The sequence below is a fragment of the Diorhabda carinulata genome, chromosome 4, assembly GCF_026250575.1.
Source record: "Diorhabda carinulata isolate Delta chromosome 4, icDioCari1.1, whole genome shotgun sequence".
NCBI classification, from domain to species: domain Eukaryota; kingdom Metazoa; phylum Arthropoda; class Insecta; order Coleoptera; family Chrysomelidae; genus Diorhabda; species Diorhabda carinulata.
Genome location: NC_079463.1, coordinates 15687974 through 15711700, shown reverse-complemented (window position 1 = coordinate 15711700; position 23727 = coordinate 15687974). Strand labels below are relative to the sequence as shown.

General features: G+C 35.3%; 1 protein-coding gene across 3 annotated transcripts in view; it reads left to right on the top strand.

Moving 5' to 3' along the window:
* Positions 1-1253: 1253 nt before the first annotated feature.
* The window catches only part of LOC130893257 (uncharacterized), a 46961-nt gene continuing 24487 nt past the window's right edge, over positions 1254-23727 (top strand). For 2 of the 3 annotated variants that reach the window (XM_057799202.1, XM_057799204.1), the window contains exons 1-2: positions 1254-1521; positions 17589-17757. In XM_057799202.1, coding sequence (XP_057655185.1) covers positions 1316-1521; positions 17589-17757 — 375 coding nt within the window. In that variant the 5' untranslated portion in view covers positions 1254-1315. The remainder of the gene's footprint in view (positions 1522-17588; positions 17758-23727) is intronic. The other variant, XM_057799203.1, reaches the window with a different exon arrangement.

The window sequence follows — 23727 nt, the reverse complement described above, 5'->3', positions numbered from 1 at the left end:
ATACCTATCGATGGTTTTTTCAGAGATGATTGTCATTTCGTTAAAACATTGTTAATCAATCAACTTATCAAGATCGTCTTTTAATTATTTCATCGCTGTAGGAGTCAAAACATTCACTACAATACCTTCTGATTTTGTGAGCGCCATGTAAATTTGTAATCAAAACATGATTGAATTAATTTAGAGCGAAAACTGTGGTTTTCTTGTATCGTGTGATAGGCACAGACACCTTCTGCCGCGGCGTTATCAAGAACCTTTAAAGTTGGTGTGTCCGATTTCTTGAAAAAGGCTAACATCGAAGAACTCGAAGCAGCGGCGTGATCGGCATTTTTAAGTTTTTCAAACTTCAGATGCTGTTCAATATGACTGGCACCACTGTGGAAAACGATAAATTCTGTACAATACTTTTCACATCTGACATCTGAGAGAGTATTTGTTTGCTTGATAAACGGATATTTTGCTTGTAAGTTAACATTGAACGTACACATGCGTTTCGGTATTTTAATTTATGGCTCCAAAACAAAAGAAGTTCAAGTTATTTACAGGGTACGCGAGCATCAAACAACAACAAAACAAATATCGAGAAGTGGGCGAACGGTTAGTAAACAAAGCGCAAACGATGACGCGGTCTCGCTCTTCTCGCACACCACTCGCGTCCAGCTGGCTCGACTACTCAAATTTTCGCTCGGTTTCAGGAAACGGTATAATTTGGTGTCTCAGAGTTCATTTCGTGGACACCAGGACACGTAACTATAAAAAGGGACAGTCCCATTCATAACGGGACGTCTGGTCACGTTACTTATGACTGAATCCAGTCAAAGAAGTTCTATGACTGCAAAAACGAAGCCAGGACTAGAGGAGGGAGGAATAAAATACTTAAGAGGCTAGTCTGTATTGTCATTTAATGAGCATGTGTAGACGTCGAGAAGACGTAAATTCAGCAGATAATTAATATTTAATTACTAATGAATATTTTTATTCTCATTTCTTTCATATTCAGATTCATATGTAAGCAGTAAGTGCAACAAATATTTTCATCTATACCATGAATAATTCATACAACCGTATTTTTAGCAGTTTATTTCTACTCCAAAATATTTATATTAATTGATTAAAAAAGCTGAAACCACATAATTATTGTCGACTTGTGATATAAGTTAATTATTCACACTTAGACTATAGGTTGCCATGAATATCTTCTATTTTTTAAGTTACTTGTTAATCTGTTATATAGTGTGCTCAAATTGAGACTCGTTGATCTTGAGTTCTGTCAAATATACAAAGTATCCGTCACGAAAAATGTCGTTATAATTGAATGGATTATATCAATAAAACGTTATTGCTGTCTCTGGAACAAGATTTGTACACTTTGAATGAATCAATTAATAATATCAGTACAAATGGCGATTTGCAGTCGTGGTTGTTTCCTACAAAGAATTACAAATTTATTGACAGCTTTATCAAAGACAATCATAAATGGAAGTTGAATGTTAAACTAATATTAGAATTAATAATTGATAGGTAAGTTAATTTTGTAATATTTAAATATAAGTTGCCTATTGCAAATCACAACAAAAACCTTATTTTTGTGCAGTAGAAAATAAAAGTAGCGTTGAATAATTTATGATCGCACGTAGCCACATCATCAAAAATGATTACTGAGTTATTCTTAAAATCGTCCGGATGAATTACGTCTTGTAAAACATTATATTCCCCATATCCAATTTCTTTTATGGGTTTGATGAGATTCGTTAAGTAAGTATTGTACTTTGATTGATGTAGGCTTTTAGAAAAAAAGTAAATATTTTCAAATCTCAATCCGTTGGGGTGATCAATTATTGACAGCATCGCATTTGTTTTACTAATTCCACAATTAACCCTTCTTTCAAATCACCACCAAATAATGCACCAAGTTAACTAATTTTATATTCACAAGAAAGATGGTGGTTAACCAAGTATAAAGAGATATGGTAATCCCTCTACATTGTTACCACCTATCGAAGATACTGGGAGTATATAAGGTGGTGGTATATTGGCTCCTCACCTGGTACGGATCTTCAGATCCAGCCTTGCTAAGGGGTATATATTTGAACAATGGAAAGAGGTGAAGGTAATGTTTATCCCAAAACCAAGGAGGAACTACTACACTGACCCCAAAGCATACCGGTCCATCCGCGTTACCAGCTTTCTAGTAAAAACTAGTGAGGAGGGTGGAGAGCATATTGGACTGTGGAAAAGTCGGAATGGCAGCATTTCTTGAAATCAAAGGGGCATTCCACAACACCCCTATGGGCTATGCTCTCACAATGCCGGCATCGTCGGCTGAACTAAACAACGTAATTGTCGATATCGTAGCTGCCCACAATCAATGTTCTAAACGAGGCGAGCTTGTACACTCAGGTTTATGCTGACGACTTGGTCATCCTTTGTTCGTGAAAAGACACCGCCGCCTCTCGGGGCCCCGTGACAAGGGCCCTGCGGATGGTGGATAGGTGGTGCCTGTCCGAAGGACTGAGGATTAGCCTAAGAAAAACTGAGCCCCCAAACATAACGTTTCACCTAAGACCCTTCACTGGATCCATACCTCTACGGTCAAATTTCTTCTCACATATGTGGCCATTGTTTAGTGGCCCTGCAAGGAGAGACAAAAGCGCGACGACAGAGTCCATGGTCTAGCGTGCCTCAGCATCACATGATCAATGCGTACAGCCCCAACTAGGGTTCTTGAGGTCTTACTAGACTTTCCACTCCAGGATCTTGAGATGCAATTCGAAGCCATGAGACCAACCTACTAGCCGAACATCCACAAAAAACTGCGGGCTAGACCAATTGTCCATGCAAAAATCTAGGTGCAGGCCACAGGTGGATGCCCAATTATTTCGATGGGCAGCGCCCTAATGACTCCTTCCACCGTTGATTAGAAGGGTTTGGAGGCACACATCACTGATCGCGAGCAGTGGAATGGTGACACCAAGCCCGCTGTATTGAATAATAGAGCCACCTGGTACACAGACGGTTCTAGGAGAAACGGCTTGGCCGATGCAGGTTTCTGAGGGGGCACCCCAAAATAAGCGAAACTTTTTCGCTTGGGGAACACGCTACCATCTTCTAAGCCGAGGTATTCGTTGTGATGGAATGCGGGTGTGCAATACACAATCGACGCCACAGGAACACATTAATCTCGATATGCTCAAACAGCAGAGCTGCCATACAAGCTATTACAGCTGAAAAGGTATGCTCTAGGATCTAGCTGAAGTGTAAGAGACTTTCATAATCTGGCGAGTGATGGCTGCAAAATCCAGCTCGTTTAGGTTCCCGGCCACTCGAGCAACAAAGGCAACGACGAAGAGAACTCACTCGCCAGACTGGGATTGGTAAACTCTCCAATGGGCACACAACTGAAATGGGATGGGATGATTGGAATTATATGGTATAAAAACATCAGTTCATATTTTTTTATAAATTGGGTATTATTTGATTTGATTTGATTGATATAATTGAGGTACTAAAATTGCTACTTGTAGCTCATAATTGAAATGTTTTGTATTATATGAACTTGTGTATATATTTTGAACAAAGTATCCTTCTGATTTTTTTTTGAATAAATCTCGTTGGCTTAATACTTTGACTTTCCTTTTTAAATCAAATATCTAGGTTAAGCAATACAATATTTTGGACATAAGATTATTTCCTTAGCTCAACCGAAATATGTGATTATTGCAGCCCCTTCTCGAAAAATGCAGCGTTGCCGATCCGTTTATATTAAGTGATCCGTAACGTTAATTGTCAATAATTTTTATATTTATTCATTATACCTTCGTACCTCTTTTTAGTGGTGCTTCAAATCGGATACGGACAATTTGGAAATCTGTGAAAAATCATGTTTAATTAATACTTCAAACTTTCTAAATGAAAAATATTTATTTCTGGTTCTATGCGCGAAGCTTGGCAACGCTGCATTCCATCACAACTTTGATAACAATCGCATATATTCGTATGTTATTCGTATACGGATTGAATGAGTGGTGTAATTTTTTGTGGATATAACGCATCTTTTTTTTGCTGACATTGGCTGGAATTCAACTTGAAGTTTTTGTGCGTGTTACTTCTTATGGTTTATAACCAAGCGGCTTTTACAATTGAAATCGTTGTTCATTTGGAAATTTTTTCATACATTTGATTCTTTTTTATTTAAAGAATGATTATTTGTTAGATATTTGCCCAATGTGAATATAAGTGGAAGATATTTTTTATTAGCCGTTAAAATTTGATTTTTGGTAAAACGTACTTTGTATTTAGTTTCTCAGTAATTTATTTCTTAGTAACTTAGTAATTTTTTGCTCACCATATTTTTTGATAAACATTCATTCTAACGTTATAAAATCAAATATTTTTTGACCAGACATTTGGATTGTCAGATATATTTGTGTACCTATATCTCTTTTGGCCTTATTGATTTTAATATTGCGAAATCAAAAACTTGTGAATTATTCTGTTTGATATATGTATTATTTTTCGAAGAAAACTGATATCTTATAGTATTGTACATTGTGGTTATTATCTCAATTTATATGTATATTATCTGGTGGCTGTTGATTAATTACACTATAAAGCATAGCAAAGAAACGGTTTAGTTGCTTGAAAAACAAATTTTCAAAAAGTTCTAAATTTTTTGAAACTTTCAGACAAGTGGTTTTTGATTATCACGCATTAGTGGTACCACTGTCTTTGTTTTGCGAACTATCAAAAAAACTCAATCATTTTGTTCCCCATAAAGCAGTTCGAGATTATTCAGTCTCTCCTAAATATCGTATATTTTTTGATTTTTCCTCTCGCACTGATACTGATACTTCTCTTAACGATGTTACATCGGAGGGATATCGGGTTCAAGATAATTTGTTTGATATCATGCATGCAGACATACAAATGTTGTACCAACATCACTTACAAAACGTACTTTGCGGGACATTCCCTTAGATTCATTTAGATGTATTCAACTTTCACGTCTTAGTTTTGGTTAATCTACTGCTCCTTTTCTCGCTACCAGAGTGACATTGCTAATAATAATTCCTCACTCTCTCTTGCTAAAACCGCATTTATCTCACCCACATATATGTACTACATACTTAGTGGAGTCTCTCAATATAATCAATTAGATACTTTTTATGTTTAGTTAAACTCGCTTTTCAACAAACACGGATTCAGTTTACATACGTGGAATTCGAATTCAATAGAATTTCTCAAAATAATTCTCTCAATAAAAATCCTGAAGTGGATCTGAGCTTACAAAATGCACACTGTAACATTGTTGGTATCATATAGAATAATATTAATTCAAATTAAATTTTTTCGTAGGTCCAAGATAACACGTCTAACAAAAAGAATTGTTTTTCCCATTCTGATAGTAATATTCTAAAAGTAAGAGTAATATTCTAAAACAATGCCAAAATTCCGTCACCATCCTTTCTGATTTATTATACTCTTCAATTCCTCGACTTTTAGTTGACAAGGATTTGAAAGACAAAATCAACACAAATTAACATAACATTTTTATAACATTTATATAATAAATACTATATGTATGTATGTATACAAATAAACTTGATGGTATATATATATATATATATATAAATATATATATATATATATATATATATAAATATATATATATATATATATATATATATATATATATATATATATATATATATATATATATATATATATATATATATATATATATATATATATATATATATATATATATAATTGCCCATGAGAGAGGCATTGGATTGTCCAAGTCTCAGCCGCAAATAGACATTGTTTGGCCTTGAGATTTATTTATAGTTATCGCGAAAGCTAAACGAATGGGAAACTGTAGTCTTTTGAATGGTATGGGAGAATCGGATGGTATCATCGGAATACATGCTAACAAAACGATTTTTCCTTTAAACTTTCCTGTCAAAATATTTGCTTCAAAAACGTTTTCAGTTATTTTTTTATCACCAAACGTATACCGTCGCATAGTTTAGGAGGCTTTTAATTACGCAGTAGAATAATCGGTGATCCAATTTTCAATCGAAGATTGTGTGGTGGCATTCCTGATATGTCTAAAGATTTAAAAAATACGATCAAGAAATTAACTACCTCGTTTTCTTCTACAGTAGCATCGATCGACTTGAATGACATTAAATCATCTGGTAATAATTGTTGTATCTGGTATTTAATGAGATCAACACCAACAAGACAATGATTTAAGTAGTTATTCAGTATGTCTGGGAAGACACTTTCAATCAGTTCATTTTTAGTTTCAACGACAGTACAGAAATTATTTGGCAATCTAATGTTGCTTATCCTGATGAAGTTCTATATCACCGTTTCCGAGATCCAGTAATTGCTTATAAAATTCCTGTGCTGTTGGTTCATTTTGGAGTTGTACTCACATGTTTTTGTCAGCCTGAGTGTTTCAACATTTCTCCATAAAATTGATTGTTTTAGACATGCATTGATTTCATCTGCAAAAGTAGAGTGAGGAATAACTAGCAACGTTTGCGAAAATCACTAGATAGTAGTAAAATAGTATCACCGAAAAGTCTGTCACTATTCTTGAAATCCTGCATAGTCCTATTTAATCAAAGATTTCAACTTTTGTTTAAACACTTGTGCAGTAATATCGTGACGATGTATTGATTGTTGACCTAGTAATAGTAAAGATTGGATTTCCTCCCAATTTGGATTACACATAAATGTTATAAGCAAATCTGTACGACCGTAATGACGTACATAAGTCATTGCATCCTGTATGTATTTTCGTATGGCTGTGGAAGTTAGCATTCTATGTTGATTTGACAAAACATGTGAACGAACTGAATTTGAGATTGCAAGGAGAAACCAGCATCTTCCTGATTTATACACTAATATCAAATCATTCCGGAAGAAATTGATACTATTTCAATCACAACTACGAAGTAAATGTTTTTCACATTTTAAAACATGTGAAATATTTAGCCACACCACTGAGACTGAGTTTCGATTTTGCAATGGAAACTTTGAGTGCTTTGAAAATAAATGTTGATACTCGTTTCTCGGACTTGGATGCTAATGCAAATCAAATTAAGATTTTTCAGAATCCTTTTGATACTGACATTGAAACCCTAGCCCCGGAACTTCAAATGAAAATGATTGATCTACAGTGCAGTGATATAATTAGGAACAAATATCAAAACTTATCTTTGTTGGAATTTTATAAGAGTCTTCCACTGACACAATTTGATAATTTGCATAAATTTGCTCACTTTCTGTTTTTGGTACTACTTATTTGTGTGAGAAGACCTTCTCCAAAATGAAGTACACAAAAAATGTTTACAGATCTAAATTAACTGATGAGCATCTTTAACCTCTTTTAATAATTGGTACAAGTAAAATTAGTCCACAACTACAAACTATTGTCAGTGGAAAATCTCAATTACATAAATCTCATTAGTATTTCATATGTCATTATGCTTGTTAAGTTATGTTCTTATTTAAAATGTATAAAATGTTAGTTGGATTCATTGCAATAATTTGTTAGTTATTATATACTGAAGTTAAATTTTCTGCATATTATACATGTCTTTACTACATACTACAATTCTGTGTTTCTTTATCCAACTTATCACAAAAACAATAACAATAAGCCGACAACAATATTATGAGTAGTTAGCCCATGACCATATCAATGTAGATGTTATATTAATAATTATTCAACATAAAATTAGAATACTTCAGTAAACTAAATTTAATTTGCTATAAATAATATGTTCTCTAAAAGGAGTTTTCAAGTATGCTAGTTCTCCGCGTGCCGGACAAAATCTGTCCGCGGGCCGGACGTTTACGTGCTACGTAATAGTATCCTTATCGCCACGTCGAACTGCAGGCAATATCACGTATCGAAATACGGTGTGCAAAAAAGGGGAAAAAGTGAGGTAAGGCGATAACGTCAACATCCAATATCGTATATATGAGGTATGATAAACTTACGTGTTCTGATAATAATGGTAGGATAGGGCATATTGTTTTGTTAATAATGGTCCGGGTAGCATGTATGTACAGGAATACATATTTTACAGGGTCGAAAAATTTACATCAAAATCAAAGGTGAGCTAAGGTGATAACGGCAAAATCGACGTGACGTACGTGTTTTGTAAGGCGATAACGGCAATATCAACAAGGTGTGGTTTAAAAACACAGAGGTAAGGCGATAACAGCCGACGTGACTTACGTGTTTTGTAAGGTGATAATGACCGACATGACGTACGTTTTTTGTAAGGCGATAACTGCCGACGTGAGGTACGTGTTTTGTAATGCGATAATGATAGATTAAATATCATTACTGTTGGATAAACAATTTATCACATCTTATTTATTCACAAGTTAATAAACATAAAAAAATATATTTGTGACAGATGTTTCAATTATTTTCCATTGCCAGTAAATCTGATTGAACATTGGAAAGTATGTGAGAAAATTAGAGACTATAAGATTTCGTTTTCAGAATATGATGCTGTCGAGTTTAACAATTTCACTTATAAACAAAAAGTTCCTTCTGTTGTGTGTGTTCATTTTGAAGCGATTTTAGAAAAATGTGATGATAGAATATCTAATACCACTGCTAAATATCAAAATCATAGGGAATTCTGTGTAGACTACTACTTAAAATGTTTTCCAATGAACTAAAAAATACTGCTTCATTGAATCCAAAATAAAAAAATATTATACCTATTATAATTACCATTGTTACTGCCAATAGAAATATTTATTATATTTGTGAGAAAAGTTTTCAGCCGAAAGACATCATAGCTAGAGACCACTCATATTTTACATCAAAACTTTTTTATGAAATTTTTTTGTAAAAGAGCTGACTAAGCAAGGACGAATAAGTACTTCCGATGAATATAGAAAAATATATTTCATTTACGCTGCACGATGCTGAGACTAGGTACAATTAAATTTTGATTTGTTGATTCATTTAGATTTTTTGGACCAGTCTTGGTGAACCGTTTATAGTACAGCTTCGAAAAAAAAAACTATAACAAAAACCTGGAAATTATTTACAGAGTTGTAGGTCCACCGCCAGAGGGCGTAATATGGGGAAGCGGGAACTTTATTATGAAAAAACGCCTGTAAGTCCAGTTCTACTTAACCTATCTATACAAAACTTAGTCTTTTTGAAGAGAGCTCCTTTCTACCAATCTGAGAGTTATAATTTCGAAACAATCTAATGAGTAACGTATACGCTAGAGGGCGCTATTTATTTATTTTTTTAAATCTAGCTATCCTTGAAAAATGTTGAATGGAAACATTCAGTTTTAATTAAGGAATATAAAAGTAGACCAAATTATCAACAGAAAACTGCATGTCGATATATTTTTTGTAATACAAGATATCCTAACAATTGTGTAAATTTTAAGCATTTTCCTTTAAACATAAATTACTCCGGGTTGACTGAACGGATTTTAACATTTTCCGACCCCTTAAAATTGTCTTTCCTTGTTCTATTAATAATAGTTCCAATTATTATGTCAATATTACTTATGCTTGAAGTTGAAATGGAAATATATAAAAACAAGTAGAGGGCCATGAAAAAAAAAACAAAACAAAAAGATATGTCTTGTGTCAAATTAATTAACGTAGTAATTTGTTCATTTACATGTCATTGCGATTTGTGTGCATGAAATTCGATATAAAATTTACTTAAAACTTATATCTAAGATGATTCTTACAAACAAAGAAGCATTTGATATAATAGGCATTTACTTTGAATGTAAAAGAAATACAACTGTTGCGGCTAGGGTATATGCCATACAATATCCCCAAAGATGTCATCCCGGTAGCAGAGTTTTTCATCGACTCATACACCATTTAAGAACGACTGGAAATGTAAATCTTACTGTATTTAGAAGACGCGGCAGAGGTCGTTCAGAGGAAAACACAATAAATGTTTTGGCATATGTGCAATTTAACACGCATTATTAAGTATTAGAGCAATAAGTAGAGACATGAGAATAAGCAGAACCACCGTTGAACGTATTTTGACAGGACACAGGTAAATTATGATGTAAAAAGATATGTTTCTTAAACAAAATATACCCGCATAATATTATTTGTGGGCATGGTTATATCTTAACATAATAATTATTTATTTATCATTCTGGAAAGATATTTAATAGGAAATATTTCTTTTAGATTTTATTCATATCATATAGTACAATTGGTTGATCGTGATTACAACAGAAGGTTGGATTATTGCAACTGGTTACTACATATGGTATATGACGACCTTCAATTACTGTCACGTATTTTGTGGTCAGACGAAGCTACATTTAGTAGTAATGGTTCGGTTAACCGGTATAATATGCACTATTGGTCACAGAATAATTCACACTGGATGGAAGAAGTTCGGTATCAGGGGCGGTGTTCGGTGAATGTATGATGTGGTATGGTATGGTGTGCAATTAACGGGGAACGCTACCTAAATTTTATAAGAGATGAATTACCACCTCTAGAAAATATATCACTAGCAACACGTAGGTCTATTTTGTTTCAGCACGGTGGGTGTCCGGCGCATTTCTCCAGACAAGAGAATTTTTAGATAATGCTTACCCTGATAGGTGGAGAGGACGTGGAGGCCTATTGTTTTAGCCAGCCAGGTCACCAGACTTAACCGCCTTAGATTTTTATCTCTGGGGCCGGATTAAAGACCTTGTTTGTGCAATTAGACCCACTACTAGAGATAACATGATCGAAAGAATACGAAACGCCATTCGGAATATTTCGAGAGCAGAAATTGAGACTACTCTTCAAAGAATAAACGCTTGTATCGAAAATGATGGGCGTCAATATGAACATTTAAGTCGTCACTAGTGAGGTACCTTAAGTTATATTTCCATTTTAACTTCCATAACGCCGTTTCCCGTTGACAGCATAAGTAATATTGACATAATAATTGGAACTATTATAAATAGAACAAGGAAAGACATTTTTGAGGAGTCAAAAAATGTTAAAATTCGTTCATTCAAATCGGAGTAATTTATGTTTAAAGGAAAATGCTTAAAATTTACACATGTCTTAATCTCGTAATACGAAAAAGATATCGATATGCGGTTTTCGCTATTCTGTTGCTAATTTGGTCTACTTTTATATTCCTTAATTAAAACTGCATGTTTCCATTTAACATTATGCAAGTTTAAAAAAAAAAAAATAGCGCTCTCTAGCGTACACGTTACTCATTAGGTTGTTTCGAAATTATAACTCTTGAGCTCAACAGTCGTCTTAGAACTGTAGCTTGAAGCGAGTTAAATTGTTAAATAATGCAATGTTTGATAACACCAGCAATTGAGAACAGCAGAATTAGTTTTTAAAAAGTCCTTGTATATTGGTATGGTAAACTTGGATATTTCTCAAACTTGCATGTATGATTTACATTATAGTTTTATGCTTCCAAAAGTTAGATACAACAAAGTTAAATAAATGTTCCCAGATACTGACAGCTTCATTTATGAAATTAGAATGTCATAAAGATATTATTGCGCCCCAATTTCAAAATTTGATCCATCTGATTATACAGTAGATTATCGCTATGACATATGACGCGTTAATAAAAAAAGTTTTGGGTATCATGAAAGTTAAAGCAAACGGTAAAATAATAACTCATTTCGTAGGTTTATGATCAAAAATGTATACATATAAAGTTCAAGTAGGGAAAGTTGTTAAAAAGTTAAAGAGTATCAGTTATACTATTGTAAAAAATAAATTAACGTTTGAAAATTATAAAAATTGTCTTTCAGAGTTTAAGGAAAAAACTGCAAGTCAAAGAATGATCCGTTTCTATGCCCATGAGGTATTTAGTATTGTGCAATCAAAAGTGGCACTTAGTTCATGCGATGATAATCGAAAACTGTTTTCGAACTCAATTAATACACTGCCTTGGGGGCACAATAATATTACTGAGGAAAATATCTATGTCCAACAAGTCAGAAAACGTGGAAAATATTCTTGAAGCGGCAATTATAGAGCATACCGAATTTACAGTAAAATGTTCAAGATCTCAAATTATTGTCTTATTTGTGTTTTTTTTTCGGCCACAGAAGCTGAGCGATACGCTGCAGACTTTATATACATTCAAAGACTACTTTCTAAAAACGATATACGGAGAGTACTTAATTTAGTTTATCCCAATATTCCTATAAGATTTTTAAACGCATTTATTCGACAATACAATTTACCCATCGAGCCTGAAGATTCAGATTATGATACTATTTGCAAAAATTGAGTAGAGTTATCATTTTGTTAATGTTTCTATTTTATTTGATGACAAAGGTGTGAGCTATTCTCTACATAGACGGAGTTAAGCTTACGAGTGGGAGATATAGCTCACATTGAATCTACCCCAATCCCGTCAGATAGGTTAGTGTTTTACAATTTTCAGCTCTGTTATTTAAAAAAAAATGATAAGAGTTGAAACTTATCCAAACCCTTTTTTACTAGATAATAATTTATTATTGTTTTATGAACTAACAACATTGTATTTTTCATTTTTTTTTATTATTAACTACTAGTACGTTATCATTAGATAATAATAATTTACTCTTTTTTTCATTACTAACAATATTATTATAAAATGTTTTGTCTTTTTTTGAAATGATTCCAAATAAATTTTCCTGCCTCCACTAATTTTTTAGTATATTCACTATATTCATAATATTGTGTCTCCTTACAAGAAATGAATATGTTCATCAATAAACTTAAAAGCATATGTTATATCAAGCGGTAGTCCAGAAAACTAGTCAGCAATTTGACGTGACTTATTAACAATATTATTATACTACTATATTATTATATTATATGCAAGTTACATATGAAGTAACAGCTGACAGCATATAACAAATGTTTTGATAAAATAAGTTTTAAATTTTGAAGATATTCGGTACTGAATATTATTATGTCTTCCATATACCATACATTTTTTGTTTTTGAGATCTTTCAAAATTTCATCCATAACACGTTGAAATGTGGTTGGGGAGTTTCTTAACCCAAACGACATTCTAAGAAACTCAAAATGGTCGTTATCGACAGTAAAAGCTGTTTTTGGTATGGAATTTTTGTCCATTTTGATTTGATGAAAACCAGCCCAAAGGTCAATAGTTGAAAAATAGTTTGATCTTTGATTTGGTATCGAATATCGATCTGGGATCGTTTTTTCATTGAGTTTCCGATAATCGATGACTAGACGATATTTTTGTTTCCCGGATTGGTCTTTTTTTATTGACTATCCAAATAGGGAATGACCATGGTGAAGTTGAGGGCCGTATTATGCCGTTATCCAGCATTTCATTTATCTGGTTATTTATTTCCTGTTTATGAATATAGGGATATCTGTACGATTTACAATGTATAGGAATTTCGTCGGTCGTTTTAATTTCGTGTTTTTTTCTTGCCGTGAAGGATAATTTATCACCCGGTTTAAAGAAGATGTCTGAAAATTTTCGAATAAGTTTTAAGGTTTCAGTTTTTTCTTCCGCGTTCATATGGTTTGTTCTAATTAATTGTGATATATCGATATTTTTTTTGATTTATTATTATCTTCGTTATTTAAGATAAGAAACGAATTACTATTAAAAGTATCATAACTAGATTTTTCAAATGACTCTACCTCTAAAGGTTCTTTAAGATTAACTGAAATTATTCGATCTGTTTTGTTTTGGATTTCTACAAGAGCAAAACCGTTTCTAGCATCAGTCAAAATTTGTGGTATATACAATGTTCCTATTTTACCTTCATTTATCAATATTTCTCCATTAAAAATAGAAACAGGTAACTTCTTTAGAATTTTTTGTTGTGGTTCTACTGAAAATAATATATTTGAGTTTTCTTTTCGTCTATATCTGAGAGGTATCTCAGTATTTGGTCCTATTAATTTGTTATTTATAAGATCAATATTAAAGTTCATATTTCTTAAATCATTTAGTCCTATAATACCATCGAAATATTCGTGGAAATCAAATAATAGAAAGGAGATGAAATAGTTTGGATTCTGAAATTCAGGAAATGCTCTAAGTGTTGATTGATATACAATATCTTGATTACCGAAAGCTGTCTTAATTTGTGCATTGATTCAATTAACGGAATTTGGATAAGTTTTTTCTATAACATCAGGTTTAATAATTGAACGTGAACTATCTATAAGTAATTTTATTTGGGATTATTAATTTCCATGTAAGGTAATGCGTTTTCTGTTGAAATGTTAATTTCTACTAAGGTGTTCCTTGTTGTTGACTAGTTTGGATAAAATTTTCATTTTCTGTCTTGTCATAGTTATAGTACGTTTGATTTTGGTCAATATCGTCCGTATTCTGATTCTGATAGTAATGTTGTTGTTGTTCGTCTGATGTTTGTCTTTGTGATAATGTGGAAGAATTTCTTGAAGTGGTTGACATAGGTGTTGGTTTAGGAAGTTGATGCATAGGTTTTTGGTTTGGTCTGAAAACGTTTTGTGGAGGACTGAATACTTGTCTGTTCGTCGGGTATTGTCTGGGGGGCATTTGTCTAGGTTGGATATTAATAGGTTGACTGGGGAATTGATTAAGTGGTTTATTATTGTCTACGGAATGATAAGGTTGTTGGAAAGAGGGTTGTGTTTTGTTTCCAGGATAGTATCTTGGTTGTGAATAAGGTTGTCGATAATTACTATTAAATCTGGAAGTCGTTGCTCGGTTAGTGTCATTTAGATTGCCATATAATTTTTCAAAGTTTTCAAACTCACTGAAATAGGCCATTGCATCTTCCAGTGAGGCTGGATTTTTGGGATGAGTTATTTCTTAAGGTACAATCACAACCTGCTATAAAAGATCTAAGTGCAGTTTTATCATAATGGTTTATTTGGCACACTTTCTCCGCGTTAGTTATGTTAGGATTATTACTAATTTTCTGCACCATACTACTTCTTAATAATTGAATTTGACGTCCAAAGTTCATCAATGGTTCGTTCCTAAATGGTTTCATTCTACTGAGTTTTTGGACTAAACAGTCAATGTTTCTACGATCAGCGATAAATTTCAATCTCGGCCAATCTGTTAACTCAGCACGATTACCTACTAATATTTCCGCTTTATCTAAAGTTTTTCTTGAACTGATTGGAATATGTGTTTAGATAATTGTGCATCATTAAATTGCAGATAATCATTAATGAGATCTTCATACCTAATTAGAAATTTATTTAACGTGTTACTGTTACCGTCATACGGTTTAATGTTATCAATTCTAGACGTTAAAAAATCCCAGTTCATATCAGGCATATTTAGTTGAATTTATTGATTTGGAAGAATTAGTGAATTGTGCTCATGAAAATAATTTAAAATTAATGTTTATAATAAGCAATTTATTCGCAATGAACAGAATTTAACTATCTTTACCAAAATCCTTATACAGAGTGGTTCGGAAAGGTAAAAAGGAAAAGGCACTTACAGATTGTTCGTCGATTCCCTGCTCCTGTTGCACAAGTTCGAGAGTTTATAAGTTTATAATACGCACTTAAGGTGTAGAAAATCTAAGGTTCCGAATTTCACTTCCAGCCCTATGCAAAACTGTTCACTTCCGAGACCCGTGCGTATCCTACTGACTGCGCCAATTATATATTAAAACTTCGAATTTGGATTTTTAAAAACAAAAATTGAAATTACAATATATGTTTATTGAGCAACGTTAGAACAAAGAATGAATTATGAAAAGAAATACAGTTTTTATTATCTTCTGTGTTTCTGCGAAGTCATCACATTTGTTATATGCTGTCAGCTGTTACTTCATATGTAACTTGCACGGGTATTCTACTTTACATTTCACAACTTTTATTAATAAAATAAATATAGCTATTAATATGACACAAGTCATTGCACACACACTATCTCATCTTTAATGTTGCTAAACATGATCTGGCTAGTTGTTGTTTGAGGTAACTTGGAATTCTTCTGCTCCATTTCTTTAGGTGTCCAATTTATTTTGTAGTAACCTTGCGTTGTATTGTTGTTCGATGAATGGCAAGACATATATTTTTGAGTTGTTTTATAACTGTACTTCTTTAATATGCAGTCGATATTGCCATTATCGACTTACAAAACACGTACGTATATGACTTTTCCACCACCGATACTCCGATGTTACCGTTGTTGACTTACCTCGCCTTTGATTTTGACGTCGATTTTTCGACCCTGTATAATATGTAATCCTGCACATACATCCCACCCGCACCATTATCAATAAAACAATATGCCATACCCTGTCATTATTAACAAAACACGTAAGTTTTTGCTATCATTGCCTTTTTGTTAACACGTCCCGAATTTCGCTACTTTGATGTTGGTGTTATCGTCTGTGGTTCAAGGTGGCGATAAGGATACTACTTTATAGCCCGCAAACGTCACTTCTATTCCAGAACCCTCTTAGAGCATTTACTCAAAGATTTATAGTGTCAGGATGTTCTTTAAATTATTATGAATATCATGAAATTTCTAATGTGGAGTATACGAATGAAAAAATCGTATTGAAAACTCTTAAATCAGACACTGCCACTTATCATTGTTTCAAACGAATACATCCTAGTGGAAGATGAAAACTACATAGATAGACTATATATATATATATATATATATATATATATATATATATATATATATATATATATATAATAGTTATAAATGCCGTATTTAATCGATTAGTATACCGTCTTTTGGGTTTATAAGTTTCTTAATATTCTGGTCTTCTTGTACAAACTTCTTGTGTGAAATATAAGCTACTGTATAAAACAATTTATAATCTACGCAACAGATGATAGCTTTATAAGCGATGAAAATAACACTGGTGAATTTCTTTGTGGTGACATATTGTTCTTATTTTAGTTTTTCTTCGCCTTTCTTCACTTGTCGGACTCAATGTCGATACTTAGCCATGATGTTTAGATGAATAACAATGAATATCCATGATTTTCTAAAACTGTAATATATCAGAAGAATTTTTCTCATAAGTTAATGGCTGTGGAAGTTGTTGCTCTTTACCTTTATGTATTTGCAGTAGTTATTCTGCATGAATTTTCCCCGTTTCTCTGGAAAATAATTCATAACTAAATGAATATTTGCAAGTGTCAGTGGTTCTTTGAGAGTATTTTCTTTTTCGTTTGAATTGATTTCTTTAGTTGTTTGGAATTCGCATCCAACAATAACTTAATCAGGTGAACATAATATCACTTGGATATTGCTTATAAAAGAACGAGATGATCTTTTGGGTGGTATTGGAAGGATTCCAATGAAGTGTGGAGTGGACATTGCTACGATTGACATTTTTTAGGATGATACTCGAATGTAGAAGTAGTCTGTCTGAAGAGATGCAGTAAAAATGAACTTCTTGCAAACTGTATTTGGATATTGGAAAACCTTGTGCTAGTTGTGTTAACTTCTTTGCTTTCATGTTTATTAAATTGTTTTAAGTCAAGGAAATTCTCAATGAGAGTGGCCTTTTACTTCTGTAAAAGATTTCTTCTTTTTTATTAAATTGTTTTTCAGGTTATATATTGGATTAAGATTAATTTTGATGAAAATTGAAGAAAATATTAAGTCTGATGGAAATACAATGAACGAGTTCAAACTCCAAGTTTGCAAACTTCCACAAATAACTATTGGTTGTTGCTTCGAAAATTTAAGAAAAATGGTAGATATTATCATAATTCAGATGGTATGAAAATTATCGAATAGTCTCGTTATAGAGTGTTTGTCAAATTAATACGGATGGTCATGAAACATTAGTATTTATACAATATTGATCTAAAGCTAACTGTCTTCATAATATACAGTCTCCTTCATCGTGTCTATCAATCGGGGTTTTTTAATTTGCTAATAACTTTCCTTTATCGACCTTTGCTATAACTACCTTTTACAAATTAGTGTTACAGATTCCTGAACTATCTGCACTCTTTATTATTTGGGTTATGAAAAAACGTACGACAACTTGTGTGTTTAATAATAATAATAATAATAATAATAATAATAATAATAATAATAATAATAATAATAATAATAATAATAATAATAATAATAATAATAATAGTAATAATAATAATAATAATAATAATAATAATAATCCGTGGTGTCTTTTCTGAACCGTTTAGCATAGCCTCGAAAGACGCCATGTCCTGTTAGGACCTGTGTCAGGTAGTAGTCTACCTGGCGGTGCTCGCACTTAACCCACGGCTTGATGTCTGGTATTAACCTTTTGGTCCATTGGGCCTTTACTGTCTCACCTTCCCATCTAGTTTGCCATGTTGTGAGGGAACTTTCTCTAGCTTCGTTGCTATTCTGTAGCGATTTGTACTTGGATGTTCTTTCCTGGGCTAAGAGATCAATGGGCACCGTAGCCGTAATTACTTGGAGTGCTACCCCAGACACAGTTCGAAGACACCACGGATAGATGTATATACTGTGCCACCGTAGACACCGCCGAACATACCATCTTCGTATGCTACAAGTGGAGAGAGGTCAGAGACAGGACTTACAGACAACTGGAATGCGAGCTCACTCCAGACAACATTGTAGAGAAGATACTTGACAGCACAGAGAACTGGAAATTGGTGCAGAACTTGGCTAAGAGTATTCTCAGCAACAAGGAAAAAGATGAAAGGCAAAGACAGCAGAGAGAAAGGAACCCGAACTCCTAATCCCGAGAGGGGAAGGGAGACGTAGGGTAAAAGGAAACCACTGATAGCCCGTCACTCATGAAGTATGTTCCAGGAACGATGCCATAAGTGACAAAAGGGGCCGTAGACGACTAGAAGGACACTCCAACCGTCCGAGCCTCTCTGCAAAGCAGGACTCCGCAGAGGTGGTGAATGTTTCCTAGCAAATTGCTGAGGAAGTGTGACAAGTCGTTATAAAAAAAAAAAAAAAAAAAAAAATTATAATAATAATAATAATAATAATAATAATAATAATAATAATAATGCCCTCAGGGGGTCGCACTGCGACTACGGGTGTGGCAAGCCCGAGGTACCCTAGCTAGAGATCCACCCCACTCCCAAGGTGGACTCTTCCCAAAAAACCCCACTATTCCTAGAAGATTTTCCTCCCCCGACGCTATTAGTTTGCGAGGGCTAGGGGGCTTCCTACCTTCCTACCTTCCTGTATCCCGGATTGGTTCTGCGTTGTAGTCTGCTGGGAGTGCATCGCCCTGCTTTCGGTTCGTCACCCAAGTAGCTGCTGATGCTGATGTGAGCTAGTCTCTGCCGAGGTGGATGATGGCGCGGGATCGGAAGCCAGCCACTACGGGCCCTGATCAGGTAGTATGTATTGAATGTGGAAGTCGGAAGTTCACATCGCCCCGGGCGAGTCTGGTCCGTCTGTGTGTTCCGGGACTGGCTAAGCGAGGATTGGGCCTCAGTGAACTGGGGTAGGCGACAGCCGAGGGTACACCCGTTCTCAATCAACTCGACCCGCCCCCTTACATACGAAGCGCTGGTGACAAGAAATAAATGGATAGCTATAGTTCAAACGACGAAAAAACTGCATTGTCTTTAGAAGACAAAGGACAAAATGAAGGAGATATGACCCCAACAGGGTATCACTGGATGTTTACTACAGACCCTAGCGTTAGGAGATCCTCATTGGCAAGAACACCACCAATGAATCGCAAAGATTCATCTGCCTCTGCCACGGATGATGTTTTTGCTAGCCTAGAGACAAACTCTGGCACACGTCAAGATGACAAGACTGGGAGCCACAGTAACACGGCGTACGAAGCAAGTAGCGACAACAGTCACGATGGACTGGCAAAAAATACCAGTCCAGACAAAAAGAAACGAAAGCGAGACTCACATGGAAAGCATATCCCGGATGATACTAGCCAAGAGATGACTGCTGCTATGACCGCCTTGGGTAGTCTTAATAAAAAAGTCGACGAATTAAAAAATGAAGTCAAAGTGAGTACAAAGACAAAAACTGAAATCAAGGCAATAACGAGAGAGCTCGTAAGCATAATGGCAACCCTGAACAGAAGAATGGATGTTTTAAACATCAGACACACGCAGATGGTGCGAAACAACACTGAGCAATCATCGCCAGGTAAGAGCAAAACTGCTAATAATTTAGCTAAACCAGAGGACAATAATCCTAGCTACGCAAGACAAAGTATAGGAGTCCAAGCTGATGAAACCGACATAAGACGAGAGTTACTCGATCTTACAAATGAAATACGTACCAGGGTTGAGACGCAAATAACAGCAAGAAAAGGATGGACAGGGCTAGAAGAGGTAATATATCTCGAGTGGCCAGAAAGCTGCTACCAAAGCACCGTTGTTACAGAGCTGGGATCGCTTAGAGAGCTTCGAGGAGACCTGGTAATAGTAGCAGACCCTGATGTAACCTTGACCACCACTACGGAAAGCGACCTAAAATGCAACTTTCCGGAAATAACAAGCCTTATGTGCGAAGAACTTGAGGAAGGGTGTATTGAATATGTGAGGACGAACACCGAGGTCATACTCAGCAAAGGCAAAAATGGAGCAAGGTCAAGAACCATGTACATGCTGCCGTACAAGGTCAACCTAGAAGGGAAAAACGACATGGGTCAACTATATCAGTTGCTAGGCAAACTGCAAGCAGAGGTTCAAAACCATGGAGTGACGGAAATTCAAGTAGTAGCCTTCGGCAAAATTGATAAAATCTACCTTAGAAAGTGCGCAGAAGGTATCTTCAGAGGATCTGAGGTCAAAGTGCAAGTTATTATACCTAGAGATCCAAGCCGACTAGCACCTAAGTCAAGTAAGGGAGGACCAGCGACGACAACAGAGAAGATTATAATCAAATCTGAAGGAAAGCAATATGCTGACATACTCCGTTCGATCAAGAGTAGTGTGAACATAGACGAGATGGGTGTTAAGGTAAAAGGCATTAAGAAAACCGCTAAGGGTGATGTCCTTATGGAGATACTTGGAGAAAAAAATCAAGTAACCGCCCTCAGACAAGCTATAATGGACAAGGATAAAGATACCCAGGTAGAAATTAAAAGAGATGAAGACATTATTCATATCTCGGACATAGACGGAGATATGAACGCAAAACAGATAGAGCAAGATGTCAGGAAAAGCGTAGCAAACGCAAAAGAAGATGACGTCCGAGTGCTCTCTTGCAGACCAAACCAGAGGGGAAACCAAACTGCTACACTTGCGGTCAAAAGAAGAGTGGCCAGCGAATTACTCAAAATGGATACTGTGAGAATAGGGTGGGCACCGTGCCAGGTCCGAGCAAGGGTCAAAATCACCAGGTGTTACAAATGTTTGGAGTTTGGCCACCGCACCAATGAATGCAAAGGAACCGATAACTCGAAGATGTGCCTTAAATGCGGCAAAGATAACCACAAGGCCAAAGACTGTACTAACAAAAGCTATTGCCTAACATGCAAAAAAGACGGTCACAGAGCTGACCAGACTGCTTGCCCTTACTACCTTAAGCTTGTAAAGGAAAAATCAAAAGCAATTAGTGACACCAGACGCAGGCTCAGCACTGCACGCGGTCAAAACTTTAGTGTTCAATATTAAAATACTTCAAGCCAACGTTGGACGTGCCTATACAGCCCAAGACATGGCGTATGCCACCGCAGTTCAGTAAGGTATTGATATTATGGTAACTGGGGAACCGAACAAAAAAAGGACCAAAGAAGCAAACTGGATCAAGGACAGCAGGCATAATGTGGGGGTCCTACTTCTGAATAAAAAGCTTAGCGTAATAAACCACGTAGTCGGAGATGGTCACGTAATTATCAAACTCAAAGATCTTGAGCTGATATGTTGCTATATATCCCCAAACATCAGCATGGAAGACTACAAAACTGAGGTGGACAGTATAATGGAGCACATAACGAACAACAGTGATGCCATTATTCTGGGAGACCTAAATGCCAAGTCCCCAATGTGGGGATCACCTGTAACCGATGAAAAGGGTCAATACTGGGTGGAATGGATCAACGCTCGCGATTTGGTGGTTCTGAATACTGGAAATGAGCCCACATTTATCCGAGGAGATAGCGAGTCCTTTATTGATGTCACCATAGCAACCAATCGTGTATCTCAAAGAGTAACCAACTGGGAGATACTTGATACCGAAACACTGACAGAGCACAGATATATCGCATTCGAAATTAAAGTAGATAGAGCGAAGACCAAAACAATTTCAATAAGGCCCCTTATTGATTGGACCGCCTTTAAAGCCTGCATAGAGTTGCTTACCATTACTCCAGATGAAATGAGTCATGAAACAGTAACCAAGCTGATACAGATGGCAAGCAAGAACAGCACGCAAAATCGAATTCTAAAGACTGAAACATCATATTGGTGGAATGAAAACATTGCTGAAAAACGGTCACTATGCAACAGATTAAGAAGGGTACAACAACGTGCGGCGAGAAGAAACAACCCAAATCGAGACGATATTGAAGCAATGAAAGAGGCGTACAAGACCAATAGAAGGGAACTCTGCTGCCTAATTAAGGAATCAAAGAAGAAATACTGGAACGACATATGCAAAGAACTCGATAATAATATATGGGGAGATGCGTATAAGCTAGTAGCAAAAAAGCTTAATACTCTAAAACCCTATGAGCTTGACATCGAAAAGAAATCCGAAATCGTGGCAGTACTGTTTCCACCCGGAAATGATAAGTGGAGATACCCTGAAAAGGAAGCTCCAGCCCCACCCTTCACAGCAGAAGAGCTAAGGAAGGTAGCCCAAAGTATCAAATGTGGAAAATCACCTGGAATTGACCAAATTCCCCCTAAGGCTATCAAAATAGTAGCAGATTGTGCCCCAGATTGGTTATTAGGCATGATGAACAAACTACTTCAAAAACAGGAATTTCCAAATGAATGGAAAGTTGCAAAGATGGTTTTAATACTAAAACCAGGAAAGCCAGCTGAGTTACCTAGTTCCTACAGACCACTCTGTCTGTTAAATTCTTTGAGAAAGTTACTAGAAGCGTTCATACGGGGAAGACTACAAGATGAGCTTGAAGACAGAGGAGGGTTGCACATGTGTCAGTATGGCTTTCAAAAAGGGAAATCCACGATCCAGGCTGTAGAAGCTGCACTGAATACTGTAACGGAGTTCAAAAGTAGATTCTGCACCCTTGTCACAATTGACGTTAAGAATGCTTTCAACACTGCATGTCACAGCCTGATTATCAAAGAGCTACAAAAAAGGAATATATCGACATATCTAATAAACCTTGTCTCTAACTATTTAAGAAACAGAAAGCTGCAATTATAAAAGAATAGGGAGGTGGATATTACGTCAGGTGTTCCCCAGGGTTCCGTCCTAGGCCCACTGCTATGGAATGTACTATATGACGGCGTGCTGAGCTTAGAACTAACTCGTAATGCTGTAACAATAGGATTTGCTGACGATCTGGCGCTGATAGTCGGAGCAGAAAGCCAACAGACATTGGTTACTAACACCAACATGTGCCTGGAAAAAATAAATACCTGGATGAGAGACAACAAGCTTGCTCTTGCCCCCCACAAAACTGAGGCAATCCTACTAAAGGGTAAACAAAAGAGGGAGAAAATAAGCTTCAGCGTAGACGGAGTCAATATAAAGCCAGCAAAGAACCTGAGATACCTAGGTATAACCATTGACGAAAGTAGAAATTTTGGCAAACATG